This window comes from Labeo rohita, chromosome 21 (genome assembly GCF_022985175.1).
Source record: "Labeo rohita strain BAU-BD-2019 chromosome 21, IGBB_LRoh.1.0, whole genome shotgun sequence".
Lineage (NCBI taxonomy): Eukaryota > Metazoa > Chordata > Actinopteri > Cypriniformes > Cyprinidae > Labeo > Labeo rohita.
In genome coordinates this window covers 15,927,289-15,942,144 of record NC_066889.1, presented here as the reverse complement: position 1 = coordinate 15,942,144, position 14,856 = coordinate 15,927,289, and the positions used below count along the sequence as shown (strand labels likewise).

General features: G+C 37.8%; 1 protein-coding gene across 1 annotated transcript in view; it reads right to left on the bottom strand.

Moving 5' to 3' along the window:
• Positions 1-3,207: 3,207 nt before the first annotated feature.
• Positions 3,208-14,856, bottom strand: part of zbtb16a (zinc finger and BTB domain containing 16a) — a 131,447-nt gene continuing 119,798 nt past the window's right edge. Inside the window, exons 6-7 of the mRNA XM_051093507.1 lie at positions 9,747-9,914; positions 3,208-7,274 (exon numbers count right to left, since the gene is read on the bottom strand). Of these exons, the coding sequence (XP_050949464.1) occupies positions 7,045-7,274; positions 9,747-9,914 (398 nt within the window). The 3' untranslated portion in view covers positions 3,208-7,044. The remainder of the gene's footprint in view (positions 7,275-9,746; positions 9,915-14,856) is intronic.

The following is a 14,856-nucleotide window of genomic DNA, read 5'->3' as shown; positions in this document are numbered from 1 at the left end:
AATGTGTTCAGAGAAAACCAAAACCAACTAACAGTGTGATAATGACGTACAGTACGTCTATTGTATTACATGTATACAGATCCTTGTGATATACTTTAATATCCTTGTTGTATTTGTATAAACTGTGTTATCATACATGAATAAAAACGTTCGTACTTTGTGATCACACAACGTGTTTGTTTCCAATTCTATCAGACAATTGTTGAATATGAATAAACAGGCAAAAATTGTGGCGCTTACACAAGATGGCAGCAGTTAGGTTGAGCTTTTGCTGTGCGTCTAGACTAACACTGGCAGATGTTTACAATAATTCAACAGGATCATAACTCAAACACACACACACAGCGTGTTAGACAGATACAATACCAGAGGGAGCATTAGCATAGCAGCGAATTGCCATTATTTGCTCAGATGGTTCCTGGTATTAACACAGAGCTCTATGTAATGAACACAGGCAGACTCTCTAAAGCACTGAGGTTTGTATTCTCAGCTTGTCTCCCCCCAGAATAAAAGAGAAGCAGAGACTGCTTTTGTTTCAGTCTATTTCCCTCCGAATAGTAATGAGAGCAGGCAGCCAAGGCACAGAACCTGTTCTCTTAATGATACACTACCTGTTTGACTCCACTTTGCGATCTTAAGGATTTATTGGATAATGTATTCGCATCTAGTTCAGTCTTGTTTTGTCACCTTACTCTCTTATACTGTAATATTAAACTTGGTAAGATATTACCATTATCTCAGCTGCAGGTGGTGCTAACCGCACTGCATTCACAATGCCCCGGCCATTAACCTTTATTCATTTAGTAGGTTTTCCTACTCACATTGTTTATTTATTAAAAAAACAGTTAAGTTTAAATCAGACTAATCACTAATGTTTAATGAAACGTTCTTACCTAGTTTTACATCTCTACGAACCCTTCAGGGAGTTTGATTGACAGGCGATCTGACCAATCATAACGGCGAATCTGCAATTTGTCTGACAAACTAACCAGACTGGAGAGTAGATGGACTTCAACTTAAAAATGGTGTGTATTAACGTCTTTCCGCGGTAGAAAGATACATTATGATGTTCATTCATGTTTATTTTTGGCTTTAACTAGTAAAAAGGAAGAGATGGTCGGTTTACCTGCCGCGCTTGAACTGAGGCGCTACAGCGACACATTGAAGAGCCACAAAATGGTATTTATTTTCTTTATTTCTTACAAAATTTGAAAGCTAAGACTTTGTTTCTTACCGAAGTAACCTGCTTTGTCTTGTCTGTCAGCGCGTTATCAGTTTCCTCTTTGCTCCATGATGTATTATTTCTTTCATTTCGGTAATACCTTTTGAAAATGAACCATGGTAAATAGTAAAAGTGTAGTAACCACTGGTGTATTGATTACCATTTGTAAAACCACATTTTCACTACACATACCATGTTTAAACCATGGTTGGAATACCAAAACCATGGTTAATTTGTAGTTACCATGGTTTAAGTATAGTAACCAGTGTTGGGGAAAGTTACTTTTAAAAATAATGCATTACAATTTTGCGTTACTCCCTGAAAAAGTAACTAATTACATTACTTAGTTACTTTTTTTATGGAAAGCAATGCGTTACATTACTTTTGCGTTACTTTTAAAATCTAGGCAGGGCTTGCTTCTTTGTTTTTAATATAAAACAATTCTAATATAAAAGCCCTTTTACACCAAAAGTGAACTGAATTCACCTCAGGCTGAAAGAAAAGTACATTTATGCAGGAGATCACTCTTCAGCTATAAAAAAGCACAAATGTTAGTGCATCTAAAGTAATTTTTGCTTATTAGTATGGTTGAAATGCATCATCGAAATTCAGGAGCAAAGACACTAGTTAATAAAATGGGATTGAATACATAAAGGATATTTGTTTTATTTAACATATTTAATTATTGCAAGGTTGCGTCATGATCTGAGTTTGCATTTTACTGTTTTTATTCGTTTTAAGGAATACTGAATCTGTTTTTTGTGAGATGAATTAATGCATGTTCACATTTAGTCTAGAATACAGTAACATCATGTTTACTCCCAATTTCCTGACAGGAGACTTGTAAATCAAGAAATGAGGAAAAAATAACTAGCGTTACTTATTTGAAAAAGTAGATATTTTCTTAAAAATTCAAAAGTAACGCATTACTTTACTAGTTACTTGAAAAAAGTAATATTAGTACGTAACTAGTTACATGTAATGCGTTACCCCCAACACTGATAGTAACCGTGTTTTTTTGGGGTTTATTTGTTGTAAAAACCATGGTTCATTTTCATAAGGGTAGCGTATGCTAAACAGTAATATATTTACAGGCTATGATACATTTTTTGGTGATTTTACGTGAAAACGTACATCCTCATTTATTCCCTTATTTTGTTACAAACCAATGTTCAGGCTTCTCTCCCGTGCAGAAGTGGATGGTGACCAGGAGCTTGCAAATTCAAAAAAAGAGCATCATAAAACATTCAATTTCTACTTTGAGAACAAACTCAAATGTACATTTTTCATTATCATGTTTTTACAACAGTGGTCACCATTCACTTTCATTCCATACACTTTATTCTGAGCGTATGGGCGAGACTTCCGGTTCATTAGTTGCTATAGGGAAATAATGAGAAGAAAAACAATGTGGTGTAAACAGTAAAACTGTCTGCACTACAAACCAGTGTGTTTGTAATTAAAACAATACTGTACATTAAAATAATATAGTAAGACAAACCAATTTGGAACATCAAGCAGTAAAACAAGCTTTGTACTGCTTAAAATAGTTGGATGCGGATGAGACTGGAAGCCAGACCCACAAAATTTACAAAAATAAGGTAAATAGAAAAGAGCAGCTTGAACATTCTAAGCGTCTTCTTTTGTGTTCCACACAGGAAAATCCATCATATGGGTTTTGGAGGGTGAATAAATGACAAAATATTTATTGTATAAAGGATCATTAACTCCTGTGAGTCGAACACATGAAAAAGCCAGACAAACTTAAGTCCATTTTTTATTTTTTTTCTAACTGCAGATTTAAGGAATACAACTGAACATTGTTATTTTGAGACTCATAAATAAAAAAAAAAATAATACAAAAAAAAAAAAAAAAACACTACAAAAACAATCTACTGTTAGTAGGATGTAAAAAATATCTTTCACTATTAAAGGCACAAAATTTACTTAGTGACAACACTGAGAAGAAAACCTGCAGCATTCGATCTCTTTAAATTCTTTATTTTTTTCACACTCCATCAGAGAACACTGAAATGTTACAAAGAGATGTGTCTGATCCTACACCGAAAGAAAGACTACATCAGGAAACTGATGCCAATATCTGTAGCACGACATCCAGAAAGTAGTGCTACAAAAAATAGCATGTTGCTGGAAAAGACAAAGGACCGTTGCAAAGCTCTAATGCAAATTAAAATTTGTACAATTGACAACAAACTGAAAGAAAACAACAAAAAAAATTGGGCACCTTCTAAGATTAGGCTAAGATTAGGTGCTGAGGTAGACGTAACTATAACAATTCAAATAATAATAATAGAACAAACAAACAAAAACCCAGAAACAAAACACTATATTCTTAAAGAGCAACAGGACTGGCACTTGTGCTGTCACAAGGGAGGAAAAAAAATACAGATAAGCGGATACAGTAGAGAGAGGGGGAAGAGAGAAACTGCTTTGTTACATAAAAAGCTTTGTTATGCTTGGTCCGACAGGGCAATTGGTCCTCAGTGCTAATATAAAAAAAGACAACGTCTTGGTGCTTTGTTACTCAAACAGTTTAGTTTTGACCTCAATGGCACATGCATGGCAACACAGCATGAAATGGCTACTCTTTCTAAAACACCACACTGGAACACAGTGAGCCAACTCCAGGGATGCAATGATGACGCGTGGCTTTAACATAAGTACTTTAAACAACAAATAAACACTAGTAGGGGCAGCAGTACGCATGCATCAACAACCCGTCGAATGTTAAAGGGACGTCGTCGAAAGTTTAATCAGCAAACCTGTTGCTGAGACTAAAAAAAAAGAACGCAAGTTTGATTCTCAAACATTATTTTTTTTTTCCCCCTCGAAGTGAAAAACGCACATATTCCAATCCAAGGAATGTTTGGCTTGTCTTATTCGAAAAAATGTGTATAAAACACTACAATACTGATCGGTCGCCAGCGGAACCGCTGAAAATAGACCAAATGATCATTATTTCATCAACAACAACAGAAATCTGATCTGAGATCATCATGGCACCCCTGGAGCCCTGAAGACACCAATAATTTCTTGAAAATACAGAAACTAAGCAGATATATGTGGACAATTTGTTGAACAATTTCATTTAGGCACAAAGATATTACAGAAACATCAGAAGAACATTGAGGGAAGAACTATATCAATGCCAATATTTTTTAATCACGGTGAGAGAAAAAGTGGCATAGAATATGACTTTCAAATTAGTGCATTTGACACTAACGTGCTCTCACGCTCGCACACACGCACACGCGTTCGGTCTCAAACACACACACGCTCTACTGTATGTGAAAACACTCAAAGCAAAGTACAAAATCAAAAAGTTACACTAACATGTGACTTAATATCTCGTATGGTTGCCACATATTAATTGCAAAACTTTACCCATTTAACATCAGTCGACATTATCCATTTACAGAACAAAATATATATTTCTGCCTTTTTTTTTTTTTTAAATGGAGCTACGTTTTTAAATTCTCACAGGGGGCAGTATGCCCAAACTCACAGTGTTTTCCAGAAAACAACGGCAAGACATACGACAATTACGTTTCCTCTGACGCGTCTTCCCATCCCTTCTTTTTTTTTTGTCACTTCAAGTAAAAAACAAAACGTTGGCAACATTGATTGTTTTGTTAGAGATATTGTGTGCAATGGAATTGATCATTGGCATCACGTCGTGTTTTTTTTTTTTTTTTTTTTTTTTCACAAAGGAGAATGTGGCTGATTTAGTCCTTCACCTGCAATGTATTGACATCCAGAAAGCAACATTTACCACTATAGGATCACGCACTGTCCAACATTACCGAAGAGGAGCAAGGCAAACGATTCAAACGAGAGAATAATGATATAAAAAAAGAACTACAAAGTTTTGCCCCGCTGCAACCTCAACAAATGGAAAAAAGGGACTGACACTTAATACAAAAATATCACAATTTTATATATCAAATGGCCTCTGTTGGCTCTTGCTCAGGACTACACTCATACAAAGAAACATGTCAACTGACAGGATTTTAATTTTTTTTTTTATTTTCTTCCTTTCGTCTTTGATTACCACTTGCAGTCCCAATTGTCCAACGCACAATGCACTGCTGCATATGACCTGTTCTTGCTGGCTCACACTCTGTGAACCTCTTTTTTCACATTACAAAACTACAATTCTATTCACATATTTTCAAGTTTAACGTTTTTTTTTATCTTTTCAGACTACACTTCACTTGTTCCATACGCACCTCCCAGATCAACTCCGACCCCGAACTTAAGGCTTCAGAAATCTCTTTTCTGCTCTTAAGGTAACATTTACAGGGGTGGGGGGACTGACAGGGAAAGTTCTGATTATTTTTTTTCAACCCACTTTTCCTATAACCAAACCTTACCCTTTCATATTCGTCGCTTCCGACATACAACACTTGAAAGCGTGAGATGAAGTTGCAATAATGCAAAACGCAACACAATGTGCTTTCGCGAACGAAACGCAACAAAACAAAACTTAGAGGTAGCTTACAAAAACGACCAAACCCACAAGCTCTTCAACAAGCAGGGTTAGTAAAACAAAAACATAATACCAAGTTTGGTAAGATTAATGCAAGGAAAAACAAAAACGTCGAACGAAAGACGATAATCTCTCTTCACCATGGCACTTAATTTCTTAAGTACTTCAGATCTCCCCTGCTCGCAAGACAAACGCAAAGCAAACGATCAAATATACAAAGAAACAAAGGAAAAAATTAAAACACTAGCACATGAGGTCACAAAAAAAAACGAGGTAATTCAAGTACGATGTGCTGAAGTAAATCAAGGTACAATAGGAAACACAGACAAAGCAAAAGGAACCAAACCAAAAGAGTTGATCTGCTCTGTTCATTCAAGCCAGCGTCTCCGGCTGGACAGGCCAAGCCTCGCGACCACCTACGAACACGCGGATATGTGCGGACGAGCCCTGTACGTCACAGTGCCGCTCAGTCTGCAAGCCACTGACAAAAGCAGCTTTAGTCATCATTTTGGTCTCTATAACAACAGCATAAACAGTTGATTAGATGTCTAGTGTGTAATGGATGTTCTGTATGTATTGCCAAGTAACGCTTAAGCGATTTTCAGACTTGATAAGTGAACGAGGAGATAAGGTGAACAGCTTTATTCTGCTTAAAATAAACTCGAAATGTGGCGCTTGAGAAATCAGCATCAAACAGAAACTGTCGTCGTGAAGTTAGCTTGTAATATGCGCTACGAAGCTACGCCGAGAGAGAAAAAAAAAAGAAGTGAAATGACATTGATGAGCAGAGTACTGAGAGCTTAGCTGATTTGTACGCTGGTTAAACCAATAAGCCCTTAATGAACGTGAATCATATGGGAGGGATCTACACACTGACTGTCAAGCCGGGCGTCTTGAACATGTTTTGCAGGAAGCTTACGTCCCAGTTTGCAGTAATGACCCTGATGAACATGACGGTTCGTATTTGCTGTGGAGTACCTGACTGGCACGTATCTCATTGTGTTCACACTACTATTTTTGTACCAGAAGAGGGCGTCCTGTGTGTGTCGTTTGACTGATGTAAGACGTTCGGGATGTAAGCTGACGTGTAGAGTGGACTTTCCATATGATCCGTGCTGCGAACAGATATACGGTAATTTTTTTTTGTTTTTCGATACTGACGGGGTAAGATTTCTGCCTTTTAAGTTCCTGTCCGTTCCCATTCCACCTTGCCCAGCCCCTCCGACAAATCCGTCCATTTCCTGACTGAGTTTCCAGGCGCTTTAACCCCTCGCCCCTCCCGCTTCCCCTCCCTCCCCGCCGTCTCCCTCCTTCAGACGTAGCAGAGGTACAGGTAAGTCTTCTCTATCCTCCAGTCTGGGGGGATGTCTTCGGGCTTGTGGCCCTTCATGTGCTTCTGCATGGCGGAGAGGCTGGGGCAGTATTCCAGGCAGATGGTGCACTGGTACGGTGAGGCTCCGTTGTGGGTGCGCAGGTGTTTGATCATGGCCGAGTAGTCCCTGGAGCGCTGGTGGCAGAGCTTGCACTCAAACGGCTTCTCACCTGCGTGGAGAACAGAAAATGTCAAGATTTTGCAAGACATGTCAAGAGATTTTGTACTCAGAATGGTGCTGCTGGTATTCGTAAACAGACAGGAATATTCATGCGTATGAAAAGTAGGAACATGAATAAGCCAAACAATATTATAGTAATGCCACAGAACAAAATGGTTAAAGGTTCACCCAAATGTGAAAATTCTGTTATTAATTACTATTAAAGTATTATTGTGACTGATGTCACATGGACTATTTTAACAATGTCTTTACTACCTTTCTGGGGCTTGAACATGGTTTAAATATCTATCTCCAATATAAGTTCATATATACACTACCAGTAAAGAATTCTTAAAATACAGCAAAAGCAGTAATATTGTGAAATATTTTTACTATTCAAAGAAATTGCTTTCTATTTGAATATATTTTAAAATGTAATTTATTCTTCTGATCAAAGCTGAATTTTCAGCATCATTACTCCAGTCTTCAATGTCACATGATCCTTCAGAAACGAATTTGCTGATTTGCAGCTCAAGAAATTTGTATTTTTTATTTTAGTATTTTTATTTAGCAAGGATGCTTTCAACTGATTAAAAATGATGGCAAAGACATTTATAATGTTGCAAACAGTTCATCAAGGAAACCTGAAAAAAAAAAAACTACTTGGCTGTTTTCAAAATAATAATAGGAATAAAAATGTTTTTTGACCAGCAAATCAGGATATTAGAATGATTTCTGAAGGATCATGTGACTGGAGTAATGATTCTAAAAATTCAGCTTTGAAATCACAGGAATAAACTACATTTTAAAATATATTCAAATTGAAAACTGTTATTTTAAATAGCAAAAATATTTCAGAATTTTACTGTTTTCTATTTTACTTTTAAAATGTTCTTATTTTTCAAATAAATGCTGTTTTAAAATAAATAAAGAAAAAAATGCTGAAACATATCTCAGTTTCTACAAAAACTCTTAATCCGTTTTTATCATTGGCAATAATAAATATTTTAATCAGCAATGATTTCTGAAGGATCATTAGACACTGAAGACTGGAGTAAATTCATAAAGACTATTTACTTGTTTCAATTTGTTATTTGCCTAATAAATGATACAATTTTTAGTTTTAAACACGTTTTTGACAGATTCCTAAAATATGTGTTTTCTCTTATGACAGGTGGTCTAAAAAATTGTTAAGCAACAACAACAACAAAAAAACCCTACTGAATTATTTCCCAAATACTGGTTAAGTTGTCTACACAACTACTTTTTCTCTATTTCATGTACAACAACTCTGCAAAATAGTGTAACTGAAAAACAATCATGTGGAACAGCAGTGAATGTTGCATTTGACAAGCTAGCTACATAGTTAAATAACAAATTTGTTTCTTAGCTCAGAATGTTGTCACAAACCTCTTAAAGAGACAGAAACGCAAAGCACAGCACATTTGTTCCGACTGCGAAAATAAGTCATCTAAATGTTGACCTTTAAAAATGTCACTAGGGAAAGCATTGATAAGTTGAGGATTGAAGAACGCTCGTGTTGGGTAAAGGCATCCTGGGAATGCAAAGTCTCTGGGTTGTTTGCTCAGGTCCTGTGTTTGTTTAACAGAGGGATTGAGGAACCTTGACCTCGGCGGTTCGAGCAATGTCACGTCCGTCTGCGTTTGCGTATGCAAAGGCCCTAATGAGACGGTCATTAAACCGTCGAGACTCCGGTGATACATTCACGTGTGGTCAGTGTACTTTAACTGCACTGTAAACAGGGCAGCCTCAGATAACCAGGCAATAATGAATTGCAAATGGAGCCGAGGTATTGATTGGCCATCGACAGGAGCGGGACTGCCAATGTCGATGCTTCATCAAGCGGCTCCCTTTTTGCATGCGGTGGCCTTTGACTGTGAGCTTGTCGTTGTTCTTGTTATCTCGGGAGCTGTGCACTCGCCGCCGAGGCTTTACTCCATCCCCACCCCACCCAAAGAAGCCAATTATTTGACAGGCTTTCTTGATAGTTTGGCTTAACGGCATCGCTTTTTGAGTGGCAGAGAGGAGGGGAAGGTCTGGTGTCCGTCGTGTGCGTCCGAGAGACCTGGTCTCTACAGTACCGCACTAATCCCCTTGTCAAAGAGCGAGCTGACAGCACTGGAAATGGCCTGCCCTTTGGTGTGGGCTTTACAGAGCGCCAGGACGTAGGAATCAATCAGATATCACCTTAACAAGAGGAAAGGGGCTCTTTACACAGGTCTGTGAAGCCAAACAGAGGCATAGCCTGCGCTGGCATCGGCCTCAGCTGTGATCTAAGGATCTGATATGACGCTCGCTTGCTGACAAGCCGCTACATACGACCGTAGCGCTTAACGTGATTTAAAGTAGGGCATGTTACTGGATCAAAATCCTCACCGGTGCAGGAAAAGTAGTACAATAAACCAACGAGGACTATAAAACCCAAAGAAAGCTATCTGTATTCCCATTGAGTGTACAGTACCTGTATGGACACGGTAGTGGGTCTCTAGCTGGTGTTTGAGGCTGAACTTCTTGCCGCAGCCGTTACATTCATAGGGTTTCTCTCCGGTGTGGATGCGCTTGTGTCCCTTCAGCGTGCTCTCGTCTCGGAAGCAGCTGCCGCAGAACTCGCACTCAAATGGATGGTCACCTGCTGGACAGAGGTCCGGTCAGTGTATGTAGTACATGTAAGTTCATGTGAATCATAAACAAGATAAAAGCTGAAAATGAATGGACTTGCATCAGACAGTAGGGGTGTTTTTCAGGGCCGATGCTGATACAGATTACAAATCAAGTAGACTGATAACCAATATTTTCAACTGATATGTATATCTGGTGTAAAAATGAAAATTAATGTAAGAATAACAAAGTAAAAACTCTCTTTAAATGCTTTTAAATTATTTTAATTGGCAATTTGGTTTTGAAAATGACCGATACCGATAACCATATAAATGTATAATATCTGCGCTGATAACCGTCCAAACCGATAATTAATCGACACCTAACAAACAGACATTATAAAGGCTACAATCACTTCATATTACCACTAAATTAAAAAAAATTCAAATTCTGTCACTAATTACTCAGGGCTTTACAGTGCATATTATATAAACACATATCTGTGTTTGCACTGAGGGGAGCTTCAAAGGTTGCTTTTTGCAGCGTTGAGTAATGTATCACAGACATATCTCACAAATCCTTTCATAAATGAAGTGTAAAAAAGAGACTGATTGTGCAGTGTAGGGGGTTTCGTTTATTGTAATGGAACTTTGTGAGACTGCGACGAACTAAGATGAGTGACAGCTTTTAATGATTATTGAGGGAGTTTATAAATGTGATATTGATTTAGTACAACAATTCAGTAAACAAGAAGTTAATATTAAGTGACTTACATTGTCTGTATATAACACTATTGCCTGATTTTGCTCTATTTCATCAACAAAATATGCTCATCTCCATTCAAACACATTATTTTGTTTATGAACGAACGTGAGTTTTTAAACGAATCTAGTGAGTCAATGATTCAACTACCAATTCATAAAGACAGTCACTTGATGCATTCCTGAATGAATCAGCCGTTCGAATGAATCAAATGAATGAATGATTCAGGGAGAAAATCAGTGACTTTCCACCACCTACTGGCAGTTTTAGTTTCATTTTTAAAGTTTTTTTTCAGTTATTTAAATAATTTAATATGTTATATTTAAAGCATTAATCTCAACATGAATTTAATTGCACTCATGCCATCTCTAAGCCTCATTACACATCTGATAATACACCTACAAGCCACTTTTGTGTTCTTCTATGCCACCTCTGTAGGACAAACTAATTTTGCTAATACTGATTTCATTTGATTGTTTCTTATTCTACTTGTTCTTATTCTATTGTTTTAAATTTTTTTGATTATTGATTAAAAGGTGCTCCTGAATTTTTTTTTTTAAGTTAGGAGCACAAATCCTTCTAAAAAGTAAAGTAAGCGTAGAGCCCTGTTACACAACCTCATGTCGTTCCAAACCCGCAAGACCTTTGTTTATCTACGAAACACAAATTAAAATATTTTTGATGAAATCCGAGAGCTTTCTGACCCTGCATAGACAGCAATGCAACTGACACGTTTAAGGCCCAGAAAGGTAGTAAGGACATGTTTAAAATACTCCATGTGACATCAGTAGTTCAACCTTATGGACACAGAAGAGAAGAAATTGTTGAATAAAGTTATTTTTGTGCACAAAAGTATTCTTGTTCCTTCATAACATTACAGTTGAAGCACCGATGTCATTTGACTACTTTATATGACTATTTTAACAATGTCCTTACTACTTTTCTGGGCCTTAAACATGGTAGTTGCATTGCGGTCTGTGCAGGGTCAGAAAGCTCTTGGATTGATCAAAAATATCTTTTTGTCTTCCAAAGATGCACCTCTAGTGACAGAAAATGACACTGTAGCAGTGTTGTGATTCTCAAACAAACAGAACTATGTTTATAGTTGATAGAGCCATAAATACAGTGTTTACTCTGACTTTATACACTCTTTTACACTGATACACATTGGAAATCAATCTACCAATTTATTTTTTGCACAGAAACTACTATAAATAATCAAATGGAAAGTTGCTCTTTTATGTAAAAAAAAAAAAAACAGCACCTTTAAGTTAATAAATAAATAATGTCAGAAAAGATAATAGGAGAAAGATTCATGAGGAAAGAAAAAAAAAGATGTGGACAAAAACCCAAGTGATATTTCTTTCTCTCACAAAGCATTAAATGGCTGGCCTATAATATTTATTTTAAATCAAGCCATTACAGGCTCTCAGTACAATATCATCAGTTGTCTGTTATAGGTCATAGTCATCTATATCTTCCTGTCTTCCTGCACTGTAATGGATATTCAGAGGTCAGTAATCAGTGATATTATGATATGCGGGGGTGTTTCTTTTTCTGCTCTCTGCACTAATTGCGTTTCTGTGTCTCACTATCAGCTAACCATATATCACTCTCTCTCCGTACAGATGCACGACTCCGCCAGGCGTGTAATGTTCCCCATATTTAATGCATTTCACTTCTGCGCGGAGGGTTTAAGTCATCGTCTATGACCTACGCGTTTCATTATCTGGCTGTCCGAGCGGCACCGTGCCTGGGAATAAATTGCATTTCTCGTTATGTACTGTCATGCTCAGACTCTCGCCGCCTCCCGTTACCAGACAATGTCAATTTCCTCAGGCACGTTTTGTGGCGAGACGCAGCTAAACGCCTCACATTTACACGGCTGCTCGGGCTCCACCGTCTTCGCTTCACCAGTAATGGGAGAGAAGAGAAAAAAAAAAAAAAAAAGCGGGGAGAGATGACAAAACAGTAAAAAAAAAAAACCCATACGTTTCAGAAATCAATAAAAGTGACAGTATTTATTCGCGTGCATGAAGTTATCAGTCGCTGTAAGAAATTTGGCGCTTCGAAATGCCTCCTCCGCAGAAGAGATCACAATCCATCACGCTCTCTCTGACTGCTCTCCGGCACGCGGCGAGAATAGCAATCGCGCCAAATTCACCTGACTTTAATTGCGCCTAAGCTGGCGCTTCAATCGAAGACATCTGCGCTAGCCTCCGGAAAACTGGCCACCGGTTAAATCCGCAGGCTTGTTTCTACCCTCGGTAAAAGCATCTTTAATCTTTATTTGACGAAATAATTTGTGACAGCTCTCTCCTGATACCACAAGGCACAAATTCATATCGCCTGATATTTTTTTAGGCTACCTGTTATGTAAATGTGGCGTGTCGCTGCTATAAACAGAAGGCAATTTGCTTATCAAATTCTGTTTGGCGGCTTTGCTTTGTTTGGAATACATTAAGCTTTGAGGCAGTAAAGATACAAGGTGATAGATCAAGATGCTGTCACCGACTGCGTGTTCCTCGGTTCCTTTCTGTGTCTGTCTGTAAGTCTGGTGGCTGCGAGGCACAAAGAGGGTGGAAAAGACATTTGGGAAGCTCGGGGGCTGCCACCTGCGTCCCCGCGCCCCGGGGGACGGCTGCGGTGGCGTACCTGGCCGGGGTCTGCGGGCACCGCCTGCCGCCTGGCAGGGCCGAGGCTTACGTTAAGGCAGGGGCCGAGTTCATTATGCGCTAAGCAGCGTAAATCAAGGATCCATCACTGCCAGGGTCTCGACTGGGCTGCACTATCAAACACAGCTGCGAACACAAAACACCCGCCGCAGATGGAAAATGGGCTCCGAATAAAACACAAGCACAGAACAACAACGGAATATTAACGAGGCACGGCCGGCAGCGTGCGGAACGGAGGGGGGAGCGAGGGGGCTGCCATGATTATCAGCCCTAATGGATGCCAGCGTTCGCTCACACTGCGCGCGCCTGTAAAAGTACACGAGCGAGTACATTCAAGAACAGAAATTCCTCTCTAAAATCAGCGCAAACGCGTGTAATCATTTGCTGAAATCCTGTCAAAATCGGTTCTGCATCAGCATTTAGGCTGAGCTATGACTGAAATCAAATTTAAGCTTGGGCTTGAATTACTGAGTAATGACTGTGTGGGCCCATAATCACTCATTTAAGTTATTTTTGAGTGGGCACCACACACATGGAGAAAACAGGGATACGTTAAGCTATTGCTTAAAACCAGTGTAAAAACAGAGGATACCACAGAGGATACCTAAAAAATACTTTGAATTCGCTTACCTATACAACTGATGCTACTACTTAAAACATAAGGATTGTTAATAGATTATTCCATAGTATTTTACACTTTCATGTATTTAATGAAATGAAGAGAGAAAACTAAATATGCAAACTACAAATTAAATGACACAGTTCCTTGGAAATATTTAGAGTCTGTAAGATTGTAAAAAATACAATATGTGGCCCATTTTATGAACTTAACTTTACATATGTGTAATTTTCTGTTTGTTTGTTTATTTATTTATTTTTGCTGCCACTGGCCAGCAAAAAAGTCATGATGGATAAACTGCATCAAAAATAGTCAAAACAGTGTTATTGTGAAATGTTATTACAGTTAAAAACTGTATTATATGTTAATATAAAACTATTTCTATTTTCATGTGTTTTATATTTGGTGTTTAAAAACACTATTTCTCTAATTATCATTTTCATATTTGATATATATATATACAGTTCAATGGAAAAGCGTTTATCAAAATTTAAATCAAAAACATTTGTAACATAAATGTTTTTACTGTTACTTTTGGTCAGTTAGGTTTAGGAGAAAAAAATACAATATAACCCCCTCCCCCACTTCAAAAATCATTAAAAATGTTTTACCAAAATAAGAGAGATCATACAAAATGCATGTTATTTTTTATTTAGTACTGACCTGAACAAGATAATTCACATAAGACGTTTACATATAGTCCACAAGAGAAAATAATAGTTGAATTTATAAAAATGACCCGGTTTAAAAGTTTACACTTGATACTTAATACTGTGTTGTGACCCGAATGATCCATAGCTGTTTTTTATTTAGTGATAGTTGTTCACGAGTCCCTTGTTTGTCCTGAACAGTTAAACTGGCCTCTGTTCTTCAGAAAAATCCTTAAGGTCCCACAAATTCTTTGGTTTTCCAGCATT